General features: G+C 39.5%; 1 protein-coding gene across 1 annotated transcript in view; it reads right to left on the minus strand.

Annotated features, from left to right (window-relative positions):
- Window positions 1–20,110, minus strand: part of DAP (death associated protein) — a 66,601-nt gene extending 46,491 nt beyond the window's left edge. The window contains exons 1-2 of the mRNA XM_089516449.1: window positions 19,760–20,110; window positions 7,411–7,510 (exon numbers count right to left, since the gene is read on the minus strand). Coding sequence (XP_089372575.1) covers window positions 7,411–7,510; window positions 19,760–19,814 — 155 coding nt within the window. The 5' untranslated portion in view covers window positions 19,815–20,110. The remainder of the gene's footprint in view (window positions 1–7,410; window positions 7,511–19,759) is intronic.
- Between the last annotated feature and the right edge of the window lie 1,591 nt (window positions 20,111–21,701).

The following is a 21,701-nucleotide window of genomic DNA, read 5'->3' on the forward strand; positions in this document are numbered from 1 at the left end:
ATAGTGATTTCAAGGCTTTTCTTGGACCCTCCGGATTATCCAACATTTCCGGCTATCCAACTATCAGCCCGCCCGTTTATGTTGGATAATCGAGACTCTATTGTATTTCTCTGTGCCATTACACATTAACAGTTACTCTTGGACATGTGGAAAAACAGTTTTTAAAATGTGCCCATTCCTTGCTGGTGTAGCACATGTCTTTCTCTCATAAACATAAACTCCTCATTCATACCTCCCAAAATCTCTCTCTCTCTCTCATATACTGTACAGGCTATTCTTTCTCACTGCTCAAAACCCCACTGAAAGTAAATGCTAAACTGGTATTCAAGAGACCTGTGTTCAAATTTCTACTCACGATGAAGCTTATTGTTGGCCAATTATTCTCTCTCAGCTGAAAATACTGCAGGAGTGGGTTTACAAGCCCAAAGTTATTTTTTGTACATTTCCATGGCGGAGCAGGGATTCAGACTCTGGTTTCCTAGAGACATAGTCAAGGATTGGCTGAAGCTCATCTTTGCTATGCTAAACCAGAGGCAGGCAACATGCAGCCTGTATACTACACATTGACCTCCTGAAAGATGCTCACTCCAGAGCTAGGAAGGATGCATCTAAGTAACCTGAAGCAGAAATCATGTTGCTAATATACCCAGAAATTCAACCCACTGTATCTACCTCAGACATCCATTGTTGTTGTTAACTGCCCTCGAGTCAACCCTGACTGATGGCGACTCCGTGGTTAAGACATCTCCAAGTTCCATATCCTTCACTGTTCTGCTTTGGTCCTGTAGATTCAGGCCCACACATTGAGTCTATCCATCTGGCATGAGGTTTTCCTCTTTCTACTACCTTCTATCTTTCCCAGCATTACTGTCTTTTCTAATGAGTTGTGCCTTCTCATGTTGTGGCCAAAGTACAACAGCTTCAGTTTGATCATCTTGACCTCCAGGGAGATTTCAGGCTTGATCTGTCCAAGGACCCATTTGTTTGACTTATTGGCTGGCCATGGTATTCCCACCACTCTTTTCCAGAATCACATTTCAAATGTGTTGATTTTCCTTTTATCCGCCTTCACTGTCCACCTCTCACATCCATACACGGTGATGGGGAATGCAACCGCTTGGATAATTCTAACTTTAGTGCTTAGCTGTATAACTTTACACTTTAAGATCTTATCCAGTTCTTTCATAGCTGCTCATCCCATTCATAGTCTTCTTCTGATTTCTTGGCTGCAGTCTCCATTCTGATCAATGTTTGATCCAAGGTACACTAAATCTTTAACTACTTCCCTTTTCTCATTGTTTAGTCATTATTTTTCGTTTCAGCAGTAAGCCCACCTTTGCACTTTCTGTTTTGACTGTCCTTAGGATTAGTTCCAAGTCTATCATGTTTTCTGCTAGTAGTATGGTGTCATCTGCATATCTTAGATTGTTGATGATCCTTCCTCCTGTCTTCACTCCTCCTTCTTCTGAGCTTAAACCTGCTCTTTGTATGATATGTTCTGTGCACAAGTTGAACAAGACATACCATGACCCATTATCTAAGCAGGATTTTATTTTGGAAGAAAATGTCTAGAAAATAACATAACTACAGTGGAAACAATGCATGCACAAATATGCATTACTTTACTACTGTGGAAATTTAATCACTGAGGACATTCTATCTCAGACTGAACAAAGGAAAGCAAACAATTCTGGCATAGTTACAATCACAGTCACAGCAATCTTATTTGTTTAAGAATGAAATTACCTATGAAGCCACTTATACTGCTTTGCTAAATTAACTGATGCCAATATTTCCTAGGGTGCAGAAGCAGATGCTAATGAAACATTCAATAATTAAAGAGAATTGTTCCCTATTTGTCCTTCAAGTTTATCTACTGTGTTACCATTCTAGTTGTTGACTGACAAATCAGCTGAAACTTTATGCCTCACTCATGCATACAACTCTGGAGACCCAATCTCACAATTATGATCACTTTAATCGAAATAGCTCAGAATATTCCACCCTCATGTCACAATTTGTGACAACGAATGATCTTGCAGAATGATATATTGTCCTCTCGGGAATTCCTAATCTAAGGTTTTAATTAAAGTTCTTCATCTTAATAAATATGACATGGCCGAGCAACAGCAGAGCACATAAGACTGTCAATCAAAACCATAGTTAGGCATTTATGAATTAAAGAAACCAAGCTAAGAGCTACTTGATTATACAAAATAACTCTATGAGATAAGTTATATTTTTTTACTAGAAATATGATGACTTGAAAGCCTATAAAATACTATTTAAAGATTATTTTTTAAAGATTATTTTTTCTTATTTTTAAAAAAATAACAATCATATATGACATAATATTTTTTTTAATTTCTATGTATGGTTGTGAAAGCTTGACAGTAAAGGAAGCTGACAAGTGGAAGATCAGTTTATTTTAATTGTGATGCTGGAGGAGAGTGCTGCGAATCATGGACTGCCAAAAAGACAAATAAATGAGTCTTAGAGCAAATGAAACTTACACTCTCACCTGAAGTTAGCATGAGTAAACTTAATCATACTTTGGACACATCATGAGACAACATGAACCACCAGAAAAGAAAAGAGAAATGTTTGGTCACACTATCTCAGCCTCAGAAGATGGCAATGGCAAACTCCCTCTGAAGAAACTTCCTAGGAAAACCTTATGACAGGTTCCTTTTTGGGTCCCCTTTGGTTAAAAATGACTTGGAGGCAAACAACAACAATAGTGGAAGGCAGTAAGAAAAAGGAAAATCACATTACAGGTAACGTTACACTTAGTTAAGGAAGCCATAATGAGAATCCATTATGACTTTCCAAATTATAGTACTTTTAGCTACAAATATTACAATATATTCATTAACCATCTGTTGTAAATTCTGAGGGACAGTAACCCGGCCCCTGGCTCAAAAAGGTTGCCTACCCTTGTTGTATACCTTCAAGTCATTTCTGACCCATGAAGACCCTAAATGAACCTATCAAAGGTTTTTGTGGCAAGATTTGTTCAGAGGGGATTTCACCATGGCTTCCTTTTAGGGTGAGTTAGTATAACTAGTCCAAGATCATCCAGTGGGCCTCTACAGTTGAGGGGGATTTGAACCCTTGTCTCCAGAGTGACCGTCCAACACTCAAATCACTACACTATTCTGGCTCTCTCCAGATCAATACACCTCAAAAATGATAAGCTAGAAAAAATGAAGAGACAACTAAATTCAAGGTGCTGGAACAATCTGATGCAAGGAAAGATTACAATGCTTGGGGCTTTTCAGTTCAGAAAGGATGCAAGTAACGGAGAACATGACAAAGGCTTAGAAAATTACACATGGTAAGACGTTTGATAAAAATGGTCCCCACTCCTCAATGAAAGAAGAATCTAAATAGTAGGATTTCAGGACAGCCCCAAAAGTACTTTTTCACATAGTGCCGTGACTTATTCAGCAATGCAATTTTTGACACAAATTTCAAAGATTTTAAAAAGAAATTACACAAATGCAAGGAACAGAAGGGTGTCATGAAGAAAGGGAAGATATTTCACAATATAAATTGCTGTAGAGTAACAGTGACAGAGGGTTATTGCTTTTGGATTTTCTCAGACAATTGGTTACCCCATTTCTTATGTTAACCAGTTTCTTATATTTTACCTAATCTAGGTCTGTTTCCACATCATTTTATAAATATATAATAAATGCAGGTATCGGCTTAACCAGGATTTATTTCCAGGATATGGTGTCTGTAAAATCTTTATCAAGGTTGCTAAAATTTCACTGCTTTACATATACAATGACCACTAGGCATGTGGCCAAAATTTGGAACTTTGTTCTTTTCCAATCCCATAATTTTTTACCATCCAACCTAAAGAAGTGTTCTTGAGAACTCAGAAGCTGTGACATTTCAGTGATCCTAAACAATTTTTTTTATAGAACACAGAACTGTGTTTCCATGCATGGCTCATACTGCTTTTTTTATAACAAAATATAGCATTTGTGATTGACAGGACAATCTGTCTTAGAAGAACTAAACCTCCAACAAATATTGCAGGTCATGGTTTAAATAATATTAATAAGCTTATAAGATAGAAGGTTTTTTGAGATTCTTTTATAACAGTTTTGCTTAGCTCCAACTTCAATCTTGTAGTTACAAGAATAAAAACCCACGGTGATTCCAACTCTTGTTATATTATTTTAACTCGACTTTTCAGATGGTGTTCTTAATGCCATATCGGAATGCCAGACAAACTGAATTACAAAGACAGTGTAACATTATATTGTTGTTAACTGCCTTCAAGCTGACTCCAACTTATGGTAACCCACTCCTAGGACCTTCATGGCAAGATTTATTCAGAGGTTTGTTGTTCCCTTCCTCTTAGACTGAGAGTGTGACTTGCCCAAGTTCACTGGGTGGGTTTCTATGGATGTTTGGAGATTCAGAACATGGTCTCTCAAAGTCCCAGTCCAACCTCCCAACCACACCATACTAGCTCCTGCATATCTAATGTCCTGTACTGCTTATGTAACAATTGATCTAAGTACTGGCACAAAAACTCTGTCAATTTAGTAGTGAACCCTTTTCTACCTTAAAAAAACCCCTGTATATCACAACGCTAAAGGCCCAAACTTGCAAATGAATTAGGTACAAAAGATAGTTCTTCTGCCCACCAACTAGGCTCAAAATTAGTGTCTGTCTACTTTTCTGTTCTGTTCATTTCCTGCTTTGCTGGATAACTCAGAGTGACCACTGACAAAGACAAGAGTACTGAGGAATAAAATTATCCCAATATCTAAGAGCTTTGAGTTTTTAAATGGAGCACTCTCTGAATTGATTTTTCCCTCTGTTCTCAACCAGTAAATGTCAACTTATAAAGCTGAGTGTGTGCAAGCAACATGACTAAATGCAAACAACATGACTACTGCACCATACAGACACTTATATTTACTGGCAGGGTACCTCAACAGATCACCAGCTGTTCTGGGAACAAACTAGGGTGGGGGGTTATCTTCATACTTCAGTTGTTTTTCTTATGAAGACACATGACTGGCCACTAGAGGAAAGAAGATGCTGGATCAGACCCTTGGTCAGATCCAGCAGGATTCTCATTTTAGGCCAGGTATGGGGAATGTGTGGCCCTCTACAGATATTGTTGGACTGCAGCTTCTATCAGTACTAACCAGCATAAACAATGTTGAATTATGGAGTTTGCAATCTGAAGATATCTGGAAGGCCACATGTTCCTAATCCTTGCCTCAATTAAGCCTTTGTTGAGAAGAAGAATTAAGCCTATTTAAAAAATATTTTATACCGTGCAATCTGCTTTTATGTTCTTCAGCTTATGATTTTCATATGTAAAACTTCGGATGCTACAATTCAGATGTGAGAGAAAGGATACTATAGTTTGTTCACAACATTTTCTTTTCACACTTATTATTTTATAATTCTTATTTTATTATGATTTTAAAGTTTTTTTAAAAAAATGGAAATAGTACAGAAATTATCTAAATTATTTTCCCACTCTGTTCCTATCAGAGTAATCAGAATATAATTAATATGGTTCTAGCATAATGAGTCATGAACAAACTAACTAATCAATTCCACTTTAATTCTAACTGAAGAACTGAATACAGGCATACATAAGTTAACAAAGCTCCTGGCAAAGAAACTCTTTTTATGAAGTCATTTTACAATTGTTCAGCCCATTCTTTCTTGTCCTCTGTCTAGCTGGAGGATTTTTTAGCAGCACCCACATTGGAATGATGGTGAAGGAGGGTTACAGAAATATAGACTCTTGGTGCTGAATTGCAGCAGCATGTGTGCAGCAGACAATACAATAAAGCTTTAGCTAGGAAAGAATGGGATTCAACTCTGGCAGATCCTACTGTTGCTGCTGTTATGTGCCTGCCTCAACAAGCAAACAAAAACAGGAGCAGTCCCCTTAGTGAGCATGTGTGAACAGCAAAACAGTGAGAAAAGGGGACAGCAGATTAGCCTGCTTTATCAGCTACCCCAACAAATTAAAAAACAAAGCAAAACACCCCTTTTGTAAATTTATGCCAGCAAAATGGAAATCATAACAAAAGTGGAGGCAGGTGAAAGAAACAATCGTTCCAGGATAGATTTTAGAAGAAGCTTTCAAGTAGTTTCTAGAAGGTTCATATGTTTTTGTTTACTTATGCAAGGATTACCTGACCTGGCTGTTTCAGCTCATATTTGAATACTGTTAATTTTTTATAAAGCATTTGCTGAAACTTCTTGATATCCCTTCTTCATTGTGATGTAGGAACCAACCCCTGTTCTTTCCATGTTATTTCTGTCTCTGGTACCAACTTTCTGTCAAAGAATGCACAGGAAAACATCTACTTCATTAACTAAGATATACCTGTACATAACAGTTGGTCTCTTCTCATGTGCAGATGGTTTCTGCTCAGACTCCAGGTGAAATAATTAAGACACTTATAAACTGATTTCATTCCTTTCTTTCCTGCATATTTTCTGTTAAAGCAGGGTGAGCACATGTCAGGATTTGGGGACTCCCAGGATACCCTAGAGAGATGCAACCTCCATTGTAACCTGCTCACATAAAAAAAATCCAAATAATTTTTGTTTATAAACGTCTCCAATGTCCTCTAGGGATGCATGCCTTTTTTTCTGGACCATTTTACACTCAGGGGAGGCCTTTTTACAAGAAGTGACCCACAAATCAATGTTTAAGTTATGTCCTGCAGGCAAAACAGGCATCTCCTGGGTGTAAAATGGTCCAAAGGGGGCAAAAAAAGTTGTACAATTCTTCCCTATGCCAATTGGGGGATATCTGGGGCAAAAAAATACAAGAAGCTACAGGCAGCTCACAGACCACACTACACCCATTCCTAAAGTCAAGCATATTCTGTGAAGTACCTAATAAGTTGTGTGTTCATAACAGAACTATTTCAGATGAATTATAAGATGTCTCTCTCTCTTTGTCTGCAGAATTGGCTGTTCCTGGGATACATTCTCAGTGTCCCAATATAACAGGCATGGAGCTATCCAACTAACTTCCTTCCCCACAGACATCAGCTTTCCATACTGAGCCAGCTGATGTGGCTCCTACTACTATTCAAGAGACATAAGAAGGCCAAAATAAACAAATAGGAAAACACATGGCCACCCTGACCAAATCATTCCCCATGATTTCCTCTACTCCACTCCAGGTTTTGCCCACATCCATATTCCAATTCAGTCCAGATTTCTTATCAGGAATTGTGAAATACTCACAGATCAGCCATCAGAGAACAGAAATGACTGTGGTTTAACTAAAGACCGCTGTCACTCTTGTTCATTAAACTTGATTATTTTCACAAGCCAGCGCATAGCTAGAACAGAGTAAGCTTATCTCTCATTTATAAGATATGATGGGTGTGCCTTCACCTGGTGCCGCTTTCCCAGTCCTGTTCATCCTTATCTTTCTCCTCTTTGGCATCTGCAGCATGCGGGTGTTTCTGCACAATTCTCATTCCACCAGCCTTGACTGTGATAAAAAAAATAAGAAAGGGGGAGACTGACAGTTATGGTGGGTGGTGATAAGCAAAACATATTAAAACAAAAAGCACACGAAACTTTAGAAATGAATGCTGTGTCATTTGGTAAGTTAATCTGAGAAGATCTGCAGAACTGTCACTGGAGTTGGGGTACACTTTTCTGATTATCTAAATATACCAGACTTTGGAATGAACATTGCCCCAACAACGCTTCATTGTTCAATTGTGTGCATCGTATACAGAAGCAAAACTAAAATTGTCACTGTGCTCTTTGAGAATATAAAATAAATGCAACGATGGCTTTTCATTTCCTAGAAGAGGCATACTAACAGCAAGAGCATGTGATGGCCCAGTCCCTATGGAAAATTGCATAGCCCCAAACCTTTTAGATGCACTGCTGAAGCTAATGCAAAGCTTACTATAAAGAGTACCAAAACGAAAAAGATTTCCCGTATAGCCTTGCTATTATCTCAGTCTCTTTCTTCACAGTTCTCAAAAATTGAATTTAGAGTTTTGGCTCTATTCAGCTTCACTCCCACTGAATCAAATTGCTACAATGAGTTTAACAGAAAAATGCAGTGGTAACCCAGTTTAAGAGTAATCAAATTCTTAAAGCTGTTTCTGGAGATACTGCTTCCTTGGGAATCAAATGAAGATGCTTAAAATCCATATCAGAAACACTGTTTTTCCACCAAGTGTGTAAATTGTATTTAGCTGGCAATGATGTCGCTGGGATGTAGAAAGACAGACTCCCAAACGTTTAAATTCCAGGTTGCGAGGGACAATCTAATAAGTGCAGTGGAAATTGACATGAGTCGCCATGAGTCAGGGATGACTCAAAGGCAGTTAACAACAATAAGAAATACAGTTTGGGGGCAGAGAGATATTCACATTTCCCCCATTTTCACAGAGGCCCTGTGTCCCTGACTATTTTGCAGATTTTATGTGAGAACACAGATGTTTAATAGGTGTAAATCACCCTGTGCATGAGAAAAAACTTTCTGGTCACCACCTACTGAATTTTAGTTTTAAGTACTGCATTGGTTGTCAATATACCTCTGGTCTGAATTCAAGGTGTTGGTGACAACATTTAAAGCCCTGAATGGCTTGCAACTGTTAGGGTTTGATACCCCCCCCCTCTCTCGCTGCTCTTCCTTTGGCTGGGTTGCCCCCCCTTCTACTCCTTACTTTCTCTCCCCACCTTCCCCTTTCTGAGTTTTGGCACGATGACAGTGCACCTGCAAAGTCAAGGCCAAGCTGACCCAGACAGGGAGGGAGATAAATCAGTTTTCGGTGCCAAATGATAAGACATAGAGTTTCATCCTCATTAAATGTTAAGAACACACTTTTTTAACTTGGGTTATTGAAAGTTCAGAAGGAGGGTGCCCGAAGCTTAAGCACTGTCTTTTGTATAAAGGGCTGCTCTACGCTTTGTCCTGTGGCACAGTTTGGTAGAAATGATTCCCCTGTGTTCATTTGCATGCAAAATAAAAAGCCATCTTGGATCATGGACTTAGTTTGTTTGTTTCTCCTGATTGGTACCTTTACACAACCATGATGCATGTAGGAGCACATCTCTCTGTATATGCCTGCCTGAGAACGGAGGTCTGTTGGAGGGGCTTTCAAAAACTGGCTTTCTGGATTTCATTCAAATTGCACATATTATAGTTTACATTATTTTAACTTGTTTTAACTGTTCTTGTTTTAGGTATTAACTGGTTTAATATGCTTTTAGTCTTTTGAAATTATCTATATCATTTTATACTGTTCTAAACTGATTCTACTGTGTTATTGTGAGATCCTTGATACAGTGTGTCTCTCATATATATATATATATATATATATATATATATATATAATACATAGGTGTGTGTGCGTAAAATAAATGTTTATTAGAAAAAATTCTTCCACTTTTGCAAGTATTTATCTAGATTTCAAGATCTTGTTCAGCACTGTAGAAGCATCATCCTCTTAGGATCTGTCTCAATGTACATTAACTATTTTTAGACAGATAGGCGCATATATTTTTTTTTAAAACTAGAGGGAGTCATGACTGTTCATCTACTGAGAATTGTGATTTTAATAAATGTCTTTTTATGCTTATAGCTGCCTGTTCTTCTGAGTGGACTGGAAATCATATTCAAGCTAGTTTTCTTGTTACTTTTCCTCTTTGCAAATGAGCATCACAATTCACTGCACAATTATGAACATTTAAATCTCACTGAAATCAGTGGAGTTTAAACGCATCCAGTTGTGTGCTCGATTCAGCTGATGCAAGACTGCTGGGAAGGCACACCCTGCATCTAGGGAAAAGAAAACAACTGGTAGGGGCACAGGACATGACAGTGCAATACAGACTATAAATTAGTTTCAGATCGGTTATTTCCCAAGATAATCACCAGATGATTATTTCAGGTCAAGTGTTCATTTGGAAACCAATGCTGAACAAAAGTTATCAATACACTTAACTGAGTGGTTTAAATAAGCCTCTCTTGCCATGAAGAAATGAAGAATCAACTACCAGACTTACAGAGCAGTGCAGAGCAGAGCACCATAAGTTCACTGAATCATAGAGTTGGAAGAGACCAGAAGGGCCATCCCCCTGCCATGCAGGAACACACAATCAAAGCACTCCCAACAGATAGCTATCCAGCCTCTGTTTAAAAGCCTCCAAGGAATGAGACTCCACCACACTATGGCGGGATACAAACCGCCATATAGTATGTATAGGATACGTACTAGGGTTAGGAAGGGGCGGTGCTTCCGCACCCCCCTAACCCTAGTACGTATCCTATACGTACAAGATGGCGGCGCCCCTTCCACATGGGCGCCGCCATCTTTACGTACTGGACGCATAGCGTCCAGACGTGTCGCGTCCTTTGTGACGTAGTGAGTGCGCCCCTGGCGCCTCGCTACGTCGCAAACGCGACTCCGAAAGAAGCTCCATTTTGGAGCTTCTTTTTTGCTCCGCGCGGGAGCCGCGCGGTTTGGCTGCTGCAGCTCCTGCGCGGAGCAAACGGCGGCGGCAGGGAAGCGCCACAAAGCGGCAGTTTGTATCCCACCTATGAGACAATGTATTCCACTGTCAAACAGCTCTTACCATCAGAAATTTCTTCTTAATGTTTAGATGGAATCTATTTTCCTATACAGTAGACCTTTGGTATCTGCTGGATTTGGTTCCAGGATCCCCCGTGGATACCAAAACTTTTGGATGCTCAATACAATAGCATAGTAAAATGATGGCCCTTATATAATATACCAAATTAAACTTTGCTTGTTGTTGTTGTTGTTGTGTGTGTGTGTAGGTAAAGGTTTTCCTTTGACATTAATGTCTAGTCGTAACATACCCAGGCCCCTATGCTGCTTCTCATAGAGCATGGTTTCCAGATCTTTCACTGTCTCAGTTGCCCTCCTCTGGACATGTTCCAGCTTGTCAATATTCTTCTTGAACTGTGATGCCCCAAACAGTATTCTACATGAGGCCTATCCAAAGTAGAATAAAGTGATACAATTGCTTTCTTTGATCTAGACCATATTCCTGTTGATGCAGCCTAGAATTGCACTGCATTGGGTTTTTCTGGCTGCTTCATCAAACTGATCTCTCATGTTCAGCTTGTGGCCTACTATGACTCCTAGATCCCTTTCACATGTACTATTGCCAAGCCAGGTGTCCCCCATCCTATATCTGTATATTGCATTTTTACTGCTTAAGTGTGTAATACGTTACATGTTTCCCTGTTGATGAAATTCATTTTATTAGTTTTGACCCAGTTCTTTAAACTGTTTCAGTCATTTTGAATTCTGTTCCTGTCCTCTTGGGTATCAGCTACCCCTCATCTGCAATTTGTTAAGCATGTCCTCCTTTCCATCGTCTAAGTCACTTAAAAAAATGTTGAACAGCACTGGGCCCAGGACAGGACTCTGTGGCACCCTGCTAGTCATTTATCTCCAAGATGAAGAGGAGCCATGGATGAACACCCCTTGGTTTGGTTGGTCAACAATTTACAAATACACCTAATAGTAGCATTTTGTAGCCCACATTTTACTAGGTTGTTTGCAAGATTATCATGGGGAACCTTGTCAAAGGCCTTACTGAAATGAAGATATGCTATAATCACAGTATTCCCTTCACCTGCCAAGCTTGTAATGCTATCCAGAGAGAGAGAGAGAGAGAGAGAGAGAGAGAGAGAAAATGAGAGAGAAGATTAGTCTGGCATGGCTTGCTTTTGAGAAACCCATGTTGACTTTTAGTGATCATGGCATTCCTTTCTAATTGCTAACAGACTGTTTGTTTAATTATCTAATCTAGAATCTTTTCTGGTACAGATGTCAGGCTGATTGGGCAGTAATTGTCTGGGTCCTCTTTTTTCCCTTTCTGAAGAAGAGGACAACATTTGCCTTCCTCTAGTCTGCTGGGACCACTCTGGTTCTCCAGGAATTCTCAATTATTGACAGTGGTTCTGATATTATTTTTGTCAGTTCTTTTCATATCCTTGGATGTAATTCATCTGGATCTGGACATGTGAATTTGTTTAGAGTAGCCAAGTATTCCTGTACTACCGCTTTACCTATTGTGCTGCTTCTTCTCAACTGCATCATCTACACCAGGTCAAGCACTTTCTCCTTTTCAGAGAAGACTGAGACAAACAATGTGTTGACTAGTTCTGTCTTTTCTTTAGTCCCTGTTAGTATTTTGACAACTTTTCCACAGTGACCCATTTCCTTGTTTTTTTCTTTTGCTATAGATATAAGCCCTGAGAGCCCCCTTTACTGTTTTAACCTCTCCAGCTAGCCTTACCTTGTTCTGTTCTTTAGCTTTTCTGACTTTATCCTGAAAAGTGCTGGCTCTTTGTTCGAATTCCTCTGTAGTGATTTCCCTCTTTTTCCATTTCTTGTACCTGCCCCTTTTAAATTTTATATCTGTTGTGAATTCTTTAGACTAGTTTCTTTAGACACCTTCCATTTCTCCTCCTCATTAGAACTGTACATTAAATTGTGCATTCAATATTTCACTTTTAAGAAATTCCCATCCATCATGAACTCCCTTTTCTTTTAGTATTCCTGACCATGGGAGCACATGCAGTATTTCCTCATGTTTACTGAAATCAGCTTTCTTAAAGTCTAGAATGTGTGTCTGACTACTCTTGGCTTCCCTTTTCCACTGTACAACAAACTCCAGGAGAACATGATTGCTCTCACTTAAGGATACTACCACTTCCACCCCATTTACCAGATCACCACTGTTGGTTAGGATCAGATGTAAAATAGCTGATCTTCTTGTTGCCTCTTCCACTATCTGGACAATAAAACTGTCTGAAAAGCAAGTGACTAATTTGTTGACCATATATTCTTTGCAGTATTTGGCTTCCTACAAATATCAGGACAGTTGAAATCACCCATTGTTACTACATTTCTCCTTTCTAAATGTTTGGTCATCTGTTCCAGGAAGGCATCATGCAAGTCCTCAGTCTGCCTTGCAGGTCTGTAGTAGGTCATAGTGACATGACTCTTGAACCTGTGCTAGCTAATACAAACAGTAAAACCACCTCACATAATCAACACTTACAAAGTAAAAGCTACATCTGAACTGACCCTAGCAGAGAGTGGCATATTTGCATGCTCCTTCCTTTTATTATATTTTTAATCTCCCTGCGTATAGAAAACTACCAAAACAGAGAAAACATTTCAGCTGAGCTTCTCACTTCCCCTGATCCCCAATCTTCTATATGAAGGGAGGCTTGGGGTGGAGTAAATACATTGCCAGAATGATATATGAAATAATAAATACATTGCCAGAAAGCCAAATACCAAAGTTCAGCTAAAAGAAATAAACAATGTAAAAGTTTTTGAAGCCAAGACATTAGCAGAGGCAGACTAATTAAATAATAAGCTGGCAAAGACACAGGATTTCCAGATATTCTCTTGTGTTTTGCCCTATCTTCTATATACTAGCCATGACTTCTTGATACACTTCCAAAACACACAACCCTCAAGAAAGTCAGAAATTATGTTTAGTTAACATTTGTTATATCTGCATTATACACTGATTTTATTCCACTGCCTTTGGAGATGTAGGAGCATATTGCACTCCAGCTGTGCACTTTTTATTGTTCCTGTTTTCAATTGTTGTTCTTCAGTGTAATTTAAAACCCACATGCCTCAAGAGAGGCTACTGCAAAGCACAAAGATCCTTAGGATCAAAAGTTACTGAAAGAGTTATTTTAACAGCAGGGATCTTGTCTTGCTCAGCCCAGCATTACACTGCAGGGATGATTCTAGCACCTATTACTTCTGGTAACTGAAATACTAAAAAGGGAGAGGGCTCCAGAAAACCCTTGAGCTTCCATTTTACTAAGAGGGAGAGAGTATGAGCATATATTTTACTACAGAAGAGTGAGCCTGAGTTGCTGTTTTGCCTTCCAACAGCAGTATACCATATGGCAACAGCAGACAGAACACATGCTTCTTATAAACAAAGCCTCAGCTTACTCCCCAGGATCTCCCAGTGCCCTTTTGCACTAGTAGTAGCATTTTGATTCCACATTAACTATCATGGCTACGACCTACGGATTCTGGGATTTGTAGTTTGGCTAGGCACTAGAGCTCTCTGACTGAGACTACTGAATACTTCCCTCTCAACTACAAATCCCAGGATCCCATAGGATATTGCCACAACAAATGAAGTGGAATCATTGTGCTATAATTGTGTAGTGTGAAAAGGCTCCTGGATTCCTTGCCTGAAAACCTGGACAGCCAGCGCTAATCAGAATAGACCAGACTTCCCCAATTTGGTGGTCTCCACAGCCTTTGAGTGACAATGCCCATCATGCACGGCTGCAAGTCAGACTGACTGTGGATACTAGGAGTAGCAGCCCAACACTGGGGAAAGGCTGTATACAGTACTGACCTAGACAGACAAATGATCTGACAGCACAAAGCTTCCTGTGTACCAGTCTTCAGTGCCTCAGCCTTCATAACCTTAGATTTATGAGACTCTTAAGTGTCAAAGGAGAAACCTGTGGCCCCCAACATTGCTGGGCTGCATCTTCCATCATTGCTCATCACTGACTATGCTGCTTAGGCCTGTTGGAAGTTACAGTCCAATAACATCTGGGAGGCCACATATCCCTCAACCTTGATCAAAGCAGTAACACAACATTCTTGTTATTATGATTATTGATATGATGAACGGGGAACACAGCACCCACCAAACATTATACTATAGCAACCCTCAGACAGTATAGTCAACAGTGAACAATGGGGAAAGTTAATCCAATAGCAATTATTCCTCGCCCAATGTATACACTGGCACCATTACATAAGAAGTTTAAAAATATTAAAATACCACTCTGCAAGACATGAGAAGGCTTGTGCAGGTAGGTAACAAACTGAATAAAGTTGGCAAAGTAAAAAAAAAATTAAGAGCATTAAGATGTGTACTGATTGAAAGTGATCAATACATCTGAAGGACAGGAAGAAAAGTCAAATGAAGAGAAGTGCTGTTCTTGTTCTTCATTGGTGATTTCTCAGCTCAGAGGAGTTTGCAAACATGACAACTTGAAAAGAGCGCCATGTTCACCAAGAGCCCAACAGCACAAAAGTTGCTTAGACTTTACTTTGAACAAATGTAGAAGTTTGACAGAAAGGTTAATCAATATGTGAACATAAACTAATTACACTCCGGTTGCTAAGGGTGATGGTGTTTTTTTTGTTTCATCACACTATTGAAAATTTTGCTACTAAATTTTTTATTTGACTGCTGAAAATTAAGCAAGATTTTCAAAAACTGAGAGCAACGATCAATCAAGATCAAGAATTTGTTATGCGCCAAGCAAGATCGGAGAGTACTGATCAATTATTTTTGTTGCTGTTAATTTTTATTGTATTTTACTGTGTTATTATACTGGATGTCGCTTCAGGTGCTCCTACTGCAGAGAAGGTAGTTAAAAAGCATGCACTGGATTGCAGTCTACTTAAAGATAAAAGACCCAGAGAACTCAGTGGGACAAAATTCTGAATGGGTTGACAGCAATGGGGTACACTGCTGCAACCTTTTACATGTTAATCTGGCAGCAAATCTCACTGAAAGAGCAATATTAATTTACAAATAAGATAGGCATAGAACCAAGCTGCATATTTTAAAAATAAAAATACATACTAGTATCTGGTATTATGGGAAGCCAGAATGGTGTAGAAATTTGAGTGTTGGACTGGGACTCTAGAGATCAGGGTATGAATCCTGATTCGGCCATGAAAACCGACTGGATGGCCTTGGGCATGCCACACTCTCTCAGCCTCAGAGGAAGGTAATGGCAAAAAACCCCTCTGAACAAACCTTGCTAAAGAAACCCCATGATAGGTTTGCCTTGGGTCACCATAAGTTAGAAATAACTTGAAGGTATGCAGCAATTGTGGTGTTTTAGTATTGAATACCACAATTGTCTCAATTATATGCTATGGCATCTGAACCACGTTCCAATGGTTCTCTGGACTATGGACCCGTCAGACACAACAACCCCCCCCCCACCTGTCTTTTGGCCTTCCTAAGGGGCCCTTTCATACACAATTATAGTGCTATGATTCTGCTACAAGTGCCACATAGCTGCCTCCTATGGAAGCCTGAGATTTGTAAGTTAGTGGCTGGGAATTCTAAACTGTCCTAAGGGTCATTCACATGTTGTTGTTTTTAGCACAACCATGCAAATAATCCCACTCACATATTCTGGGTTTGTTGTTCACACTATGGAACTTCATCTATGTGCGCCTCTGCGAGTTTGGTTGGTCATACGTGTCAGCGCTCGAATGAAGATTGAGAGTTGATGATGCAAATGTATTTGAAACACGTTCAAGGCATGCAGAGTTTTATCCCGAGTTTTTGCATCGGTTATTCACACTGCTGAGAATTTGAATCTTTTAGAAAACCTCGGAAAAATCCTCAACATTTATGATCCCAGGTTTAGTGGTTTTTTGGCACCTTCTCCCCCAACCCCCACAAAAAAACCATTAATCTGATGCATTCGAAATGTGTTTGAAATATTCTACCTGGATTATTTTCACCATCTGAATCACCCTTGAACTGCAGATTGACCAAGCGCAGCATAGTGATTTGAGTAGTGGAGTAGGATTGTAGGAGACCCGGGTTGAAATCCTCTCTTAGGCCTGGAAACCCGTTTAGGCATTTCACACACACTCTCACCCTTAGAGGAAGGCAACCGCAAACCTCCTCAGAAGAAATCTCACCAAGAAAACCTTTTGATAGGATCAGCATAAGTCATATTTGAAAGTGTGTAACAACCAACTACAAATTCCAGAATTTCGTAGGAACCAAGGTGGTTAAAGTGGAATAACTCGGTTGTAATTATGTAGTGGGAAAGGACCACAGGCCTTGTGAAGGACCATGGAGGTGTTCAGCCTTTTTGTACACGTTGGCAAAACGTGTCCAACTTAAACAACAAGCCAACTAGAAAAGGGTGGGGAAAGGCAAGCCTGACTTACAAGGCGGTTTTCAGCTCTCCATGTAGTGCAGATATATGTCAGCTGAAAGGGAAAACTATTTTTGTTATTTTAAAAGCAGATGGCAGAGCACCTATTGGAGTGCTTATGAGAAGGAAACTGGGAAATATCTCCCTGTACAATCCTTCCTAAGTGCTGCTGCCACACTGCAGAAATAAAACAGTTTCACACCACTTTAACAGCCATGGCTCAATGCTATGAGATCCCGGGATTTGTAGCTTTGTGAGTTATTTAGCCTTCCCTGTCAAGGAACTCTGGTGCTCCACCAAACTACAAACCACAGAATCCCACACCATGGAGCCATGAAAATTAACAGCAGTGTTAAACTGTTTTATTGCTGCAGTATGGCTGGATGTTAAGACCCATGCAATCCAACAAAATTTATCTCCTCTTTCTCAAAATCAGCAAACACAGGATTGACACCTTATGGTTTATTCAACCTGAAACTCTATTCCAGTGTGCCATAGTGGTTTCAGCATTGAGCTAGGACTCTGGAGACCAGGGTTTGAATCCTGGCTCGGCCATGAAACCCACTGTGTGATCTTGGGCAAGTCACACTCTCTCAGCCTCAGAGAGAGGCCATGGCAAAGCCCCTCTGAAGAAACTTGCCAAGAAAACCCCATGATAGGTTTGCCTTAGGGTCGCCATAAGTTGCAAATGACTTGAAGGCACACAACAACAAAACTATTCAGCAACGTAGCTACAAATGAGGGTGCTGCTCCCCCTTCCCAATAAAAATTGAGACCATTAATTTTTCCTTCAGTCCCCAAACTTCTAGCACTGAAGTAACTTAAAACTTCAGTGGAACACTTAGAAAGAGGGAACTGTCAAATTAGACATCTGTGAACCACTCTGAGAGCCTTTGTGGCACACTCTCTCAGAGAAAAGTTGATGATTAAATGAACCAAAACGATACAGGAGAAATAGACCCCATGAGGTGTCGATTTTAAATTTTAAAAATGTTTTAACATTTTTAAAAAGTTTGTTTGTTTTTAAAATCCTGGTATCTACATTTTAATGCTTTGCATTGTTCTTAACATGTGCTGTTTAAAATGTTGCTAGCTGCCTTGAGTCCCTATAAGGGAGAAAGGTGGGATGTAAATAAATAAATGATGATGATGATGATGATGGTGAAGGGCAGGGTACAAATACACATGTTGCTCCACCTTCGCTGGGTTTAGGGGCACAGGACCCCCATGAATGTGGAAAAACCTCAAATTACCTGAGAGGACACCTCTCTAGGAATCTCTAGGTCCTCCAGTGCAACTTTTTTGGTCCACATCTGCTAGACATTGACCACAGAATTGCACTGGAGGAGCTACAAATGCCTAGTGGAGTGTTCTCTCTAGGATCTCTAGGTCCTTTAGAGTGACTTTTGGTTAAAGTTGACCACAGAGCTGCATTGGAGGACCTAGATATTCCTAGAGAGAACATATCATACAATCCGTGCATAGTCAAATCCTCAAAAGTCAAATCCGCAAATGTGGAGAAATGAGCATAGTCTAAATAAACAAAACAAATAATAAACACATACAGCTTAGGCACCCAAAGTAAAGATACCGGGGCAAGTAAACGGAGGAATTATCAAGAGTTTTAGTAGGTTTTTAGCGACTCACTCTCCGCAATGCTAGAGATTGTGGGCAGTCAGAAAGATCCTTATGTGGAGTCCCCTTAAAAAGTCCCTTCTTTTGCCCCTTCTTTCCACAGGGGCTGCATCCCAAATCATACATTTTAGTTAAGGTAAGGGATAAGGGGGAATATATACATTTTAGTTGTGTATGTTATGCATTTGTTTCTGTGTTTTCTGGTAACCGGCCTCGATCCTTTCTGGAAAGGCGGGATATAAATATAAATAAACCTATTATAGATACTAAACAATAATAAAATAAGAATAATAACTCTTTCGCTGTATCTACTGTTATTATTTTATTGTGTATTATTTTAAGCTGTGTTTTATACTGTTAATTGTTTAATGGCATTTTAAAGGGTTGTAGGATTGGAGGATATGGATTGTGTATTTTAATGATGTAAACAGCCCCCCGATTGCGATGTGCAGATAAGATTATTATTATTATTATTATTTATTTATTATTAAATGTTCTCCTTTGCTATAAACCACCCACTTCTTTGATCTGTGTGTCCAAACAAAACCAAACCTTTAGTTCCTCTGTACTAGTGCTTTGTGGTCCAAAACCCACTGCAAAAATAACCCGCTTTGAGGCCGCTTTAACTGCCCTGGCTCAGTGCTAGGGAACCCTGGGAAGTGTAGTCTATTGTGGCACCAGAGCCCTCTGACAGAGAAGGCTCAATGTCTCACGTGACTACAGTTCCCAGAATCCCCTAGCATTGAGCCAGGGCAGTTAAAGCGGTCTCAAAGCGGGTTATTTTTGCAGTGTGTTTTGGACCTTGTTCGTGTCGGGGGTTCGAATCCTGGCTCATATAGAAACCCCACTCAGAGGAGGAAAGCAAAAGCAGAAAGACTAGAGCAACAAAGCTGAACAACTCTTGCCAAGGAAACCTCAACCATAGGGTCGCCCTGGGGTTAAGGACTTGAGGCCACACAACAACAACAACCACCGCCATTAAAAGCCATGCATCCCAAGAGTGTGCTCTGCTTCCAAACTTGGGGACTTGCCCACTTCTTCTCTCCCTCTCCTCCATGATCCCAACTCCCCTGAAAGAAGAGGCCTGGCTGAGAAAGAAGGCAGCGGCGGAGGGAGCCGTACCAGCGGGAGGGTGTCCAGCCTTGGTCTCTGCTTTCCCTTTGGGCGGCGAGGACATGGCTCCTGCTGGAGAGATCCAGAACCCGGTGGCGGCAGCAGCAGCAGTGCCTCTCTATGGACGCACTTCCTCCTCCTCCTCCTCCTCCTCCTCGGTGTGTGTCAACGTGGCCACTGGCCTCGCTGCTGGCGTCAGGGCTGACAGGGAGGAAGAGGAGGAGCCGCCATTTTGTCGACTCCCGCCTCCTCCTCCTCAGCCCCTCTCTACTCCTTTCCTTATGGTCCCCCCCCCCCAACACGCCACTTTGAGGACACTGTCTGTAACACAATGTAAACTACACTTCCCAGGGTCCCCTCTGTTTTGTAGTTTTGGGAGGCATTCTCTGTCACAGACAGAGAGAGAGAAGGAGCTCTGGTGCCACAATGGAAACTACACTTCCCAGCATTCCTTCTGCCACCAAAACAAAGCAATGCTTTCTTTCCCCCTTGGAGGTGGGAGGGGGGGGACCAGTGCCAACAGTCTCTGTGGTTCACTTGTGTATCTTTTGTGTGATTTTGGTATTTTATGTTGTGTATGTTTTGTGTGGTTTTGGTATTTTATGTTGTGTATGTTTTGTGTGATAGAGAGAGGCGTTTTAATTGTTTGAATTTTTATAACAACGTTAAACATTTTTGTATGCAAGCCATCATATATATATATATATATATATACACACACACATATATATATATACATATATATTATTTATATTATATAAATTTATATTTATTTATATTTATATACATTTATTTATTTATATTCATATATATTATAAATTTATTTATATCTAGATTATTATTATTCTTATTATTAACCTTTATTTATATAGAGCTGTAAGTTTACACAGCGCTGTACATACAATCTTTTAGTTAGATGGTTCCCTGCCCTCAGGCTTATAATCTATCTATTTATTTTTTATTAATATTTCTATACATTTATGTATTTATATTTATATATTTATAATTACATATTTTGTATGTTTATATAAATTTATTTACTTATATTTATTTATATTTGTATTTTATATAAAATTTTATATATATTTATATTATATTTATTTATATTTATTTATTTACATTTATATATTAATAATTTTATTTATATTATAGAGAGAGTTATTTATTTATTTATATTTATATAAATATTGTTATTTATTTATTTATTTATTTATTTCTTTATTTGGGTCCCTCTGGGGAGAAATGTGGGATATAAAATAAATAAATAAATAAATAGTATTATTCATGATGTCCTTTAACCATGCTCTAGTGTTATTTCTGCATGTTAACCATGTTTGGAATGTAGAATTTAAACAACATCCACTTATTCCAACATTTTATTAAAATCCAAACTTGATAACAGGCAGCTTGCAAAGGAGGGGCAGGAGCCCTAGAGAAAGTTTGGGAGCTGCTAGACAAGAAAAAAACATCTCCTCCAAAAACCAACACAATACTTTCAGCTTCACACTTGATGGCCCAGTGATTAATTCAATGGCCACCCATTCATCTGTTTGCCTTCCCTGATTGTGTTCAGATCCAAGTGCATTGACTAAGACTATTCTTCATCCAGGTCTTTGCCCCCTTTGTCTTGGCTGCAGCTAAGCCATTAAGCTCATTGCCAGAGGCTAGAATTTGCCTATATAAACCTCAGTCCAGCACACATCATCGATGTGCTATACTCAGAATACAGCCTGGCTTCATGTCAGACCAAACTCTGATTTTAGCTCCCTTGGCTATTTCCCCCCACGCTTTGGCGGCCGTATCATTTCATCATCTACATCTGGTTCCCGGAGAAGCCTTTGGAAGTATTTTGATTTGCCTCACTCAACTCTGTCTCGAATTTCCCTCTTGCTTTCATTGTGTGTATGTGTGTATGAGTGTGCCCTTTGCTGTGTGTTTGTTCTCTTTTAAA

The sequence above is a fragment of the Sceloporus occidentalis genome, unplaced genomic scaffold (genome assembly GCF_023333645.1).
Source record: "Sceloporus occidentalis isolate IW3139 unplaced genomic scaffold, rSceOcc1.0.p SCAF_3, whole genome shotgun sequence".
Classification (NCBI taxonomy): Eukaryota; Metazoa; Chordata; class Lepidosauria; order Squamata; family Phrynosomatidae; genus Sceloporus; species Sceloporus occidentalis.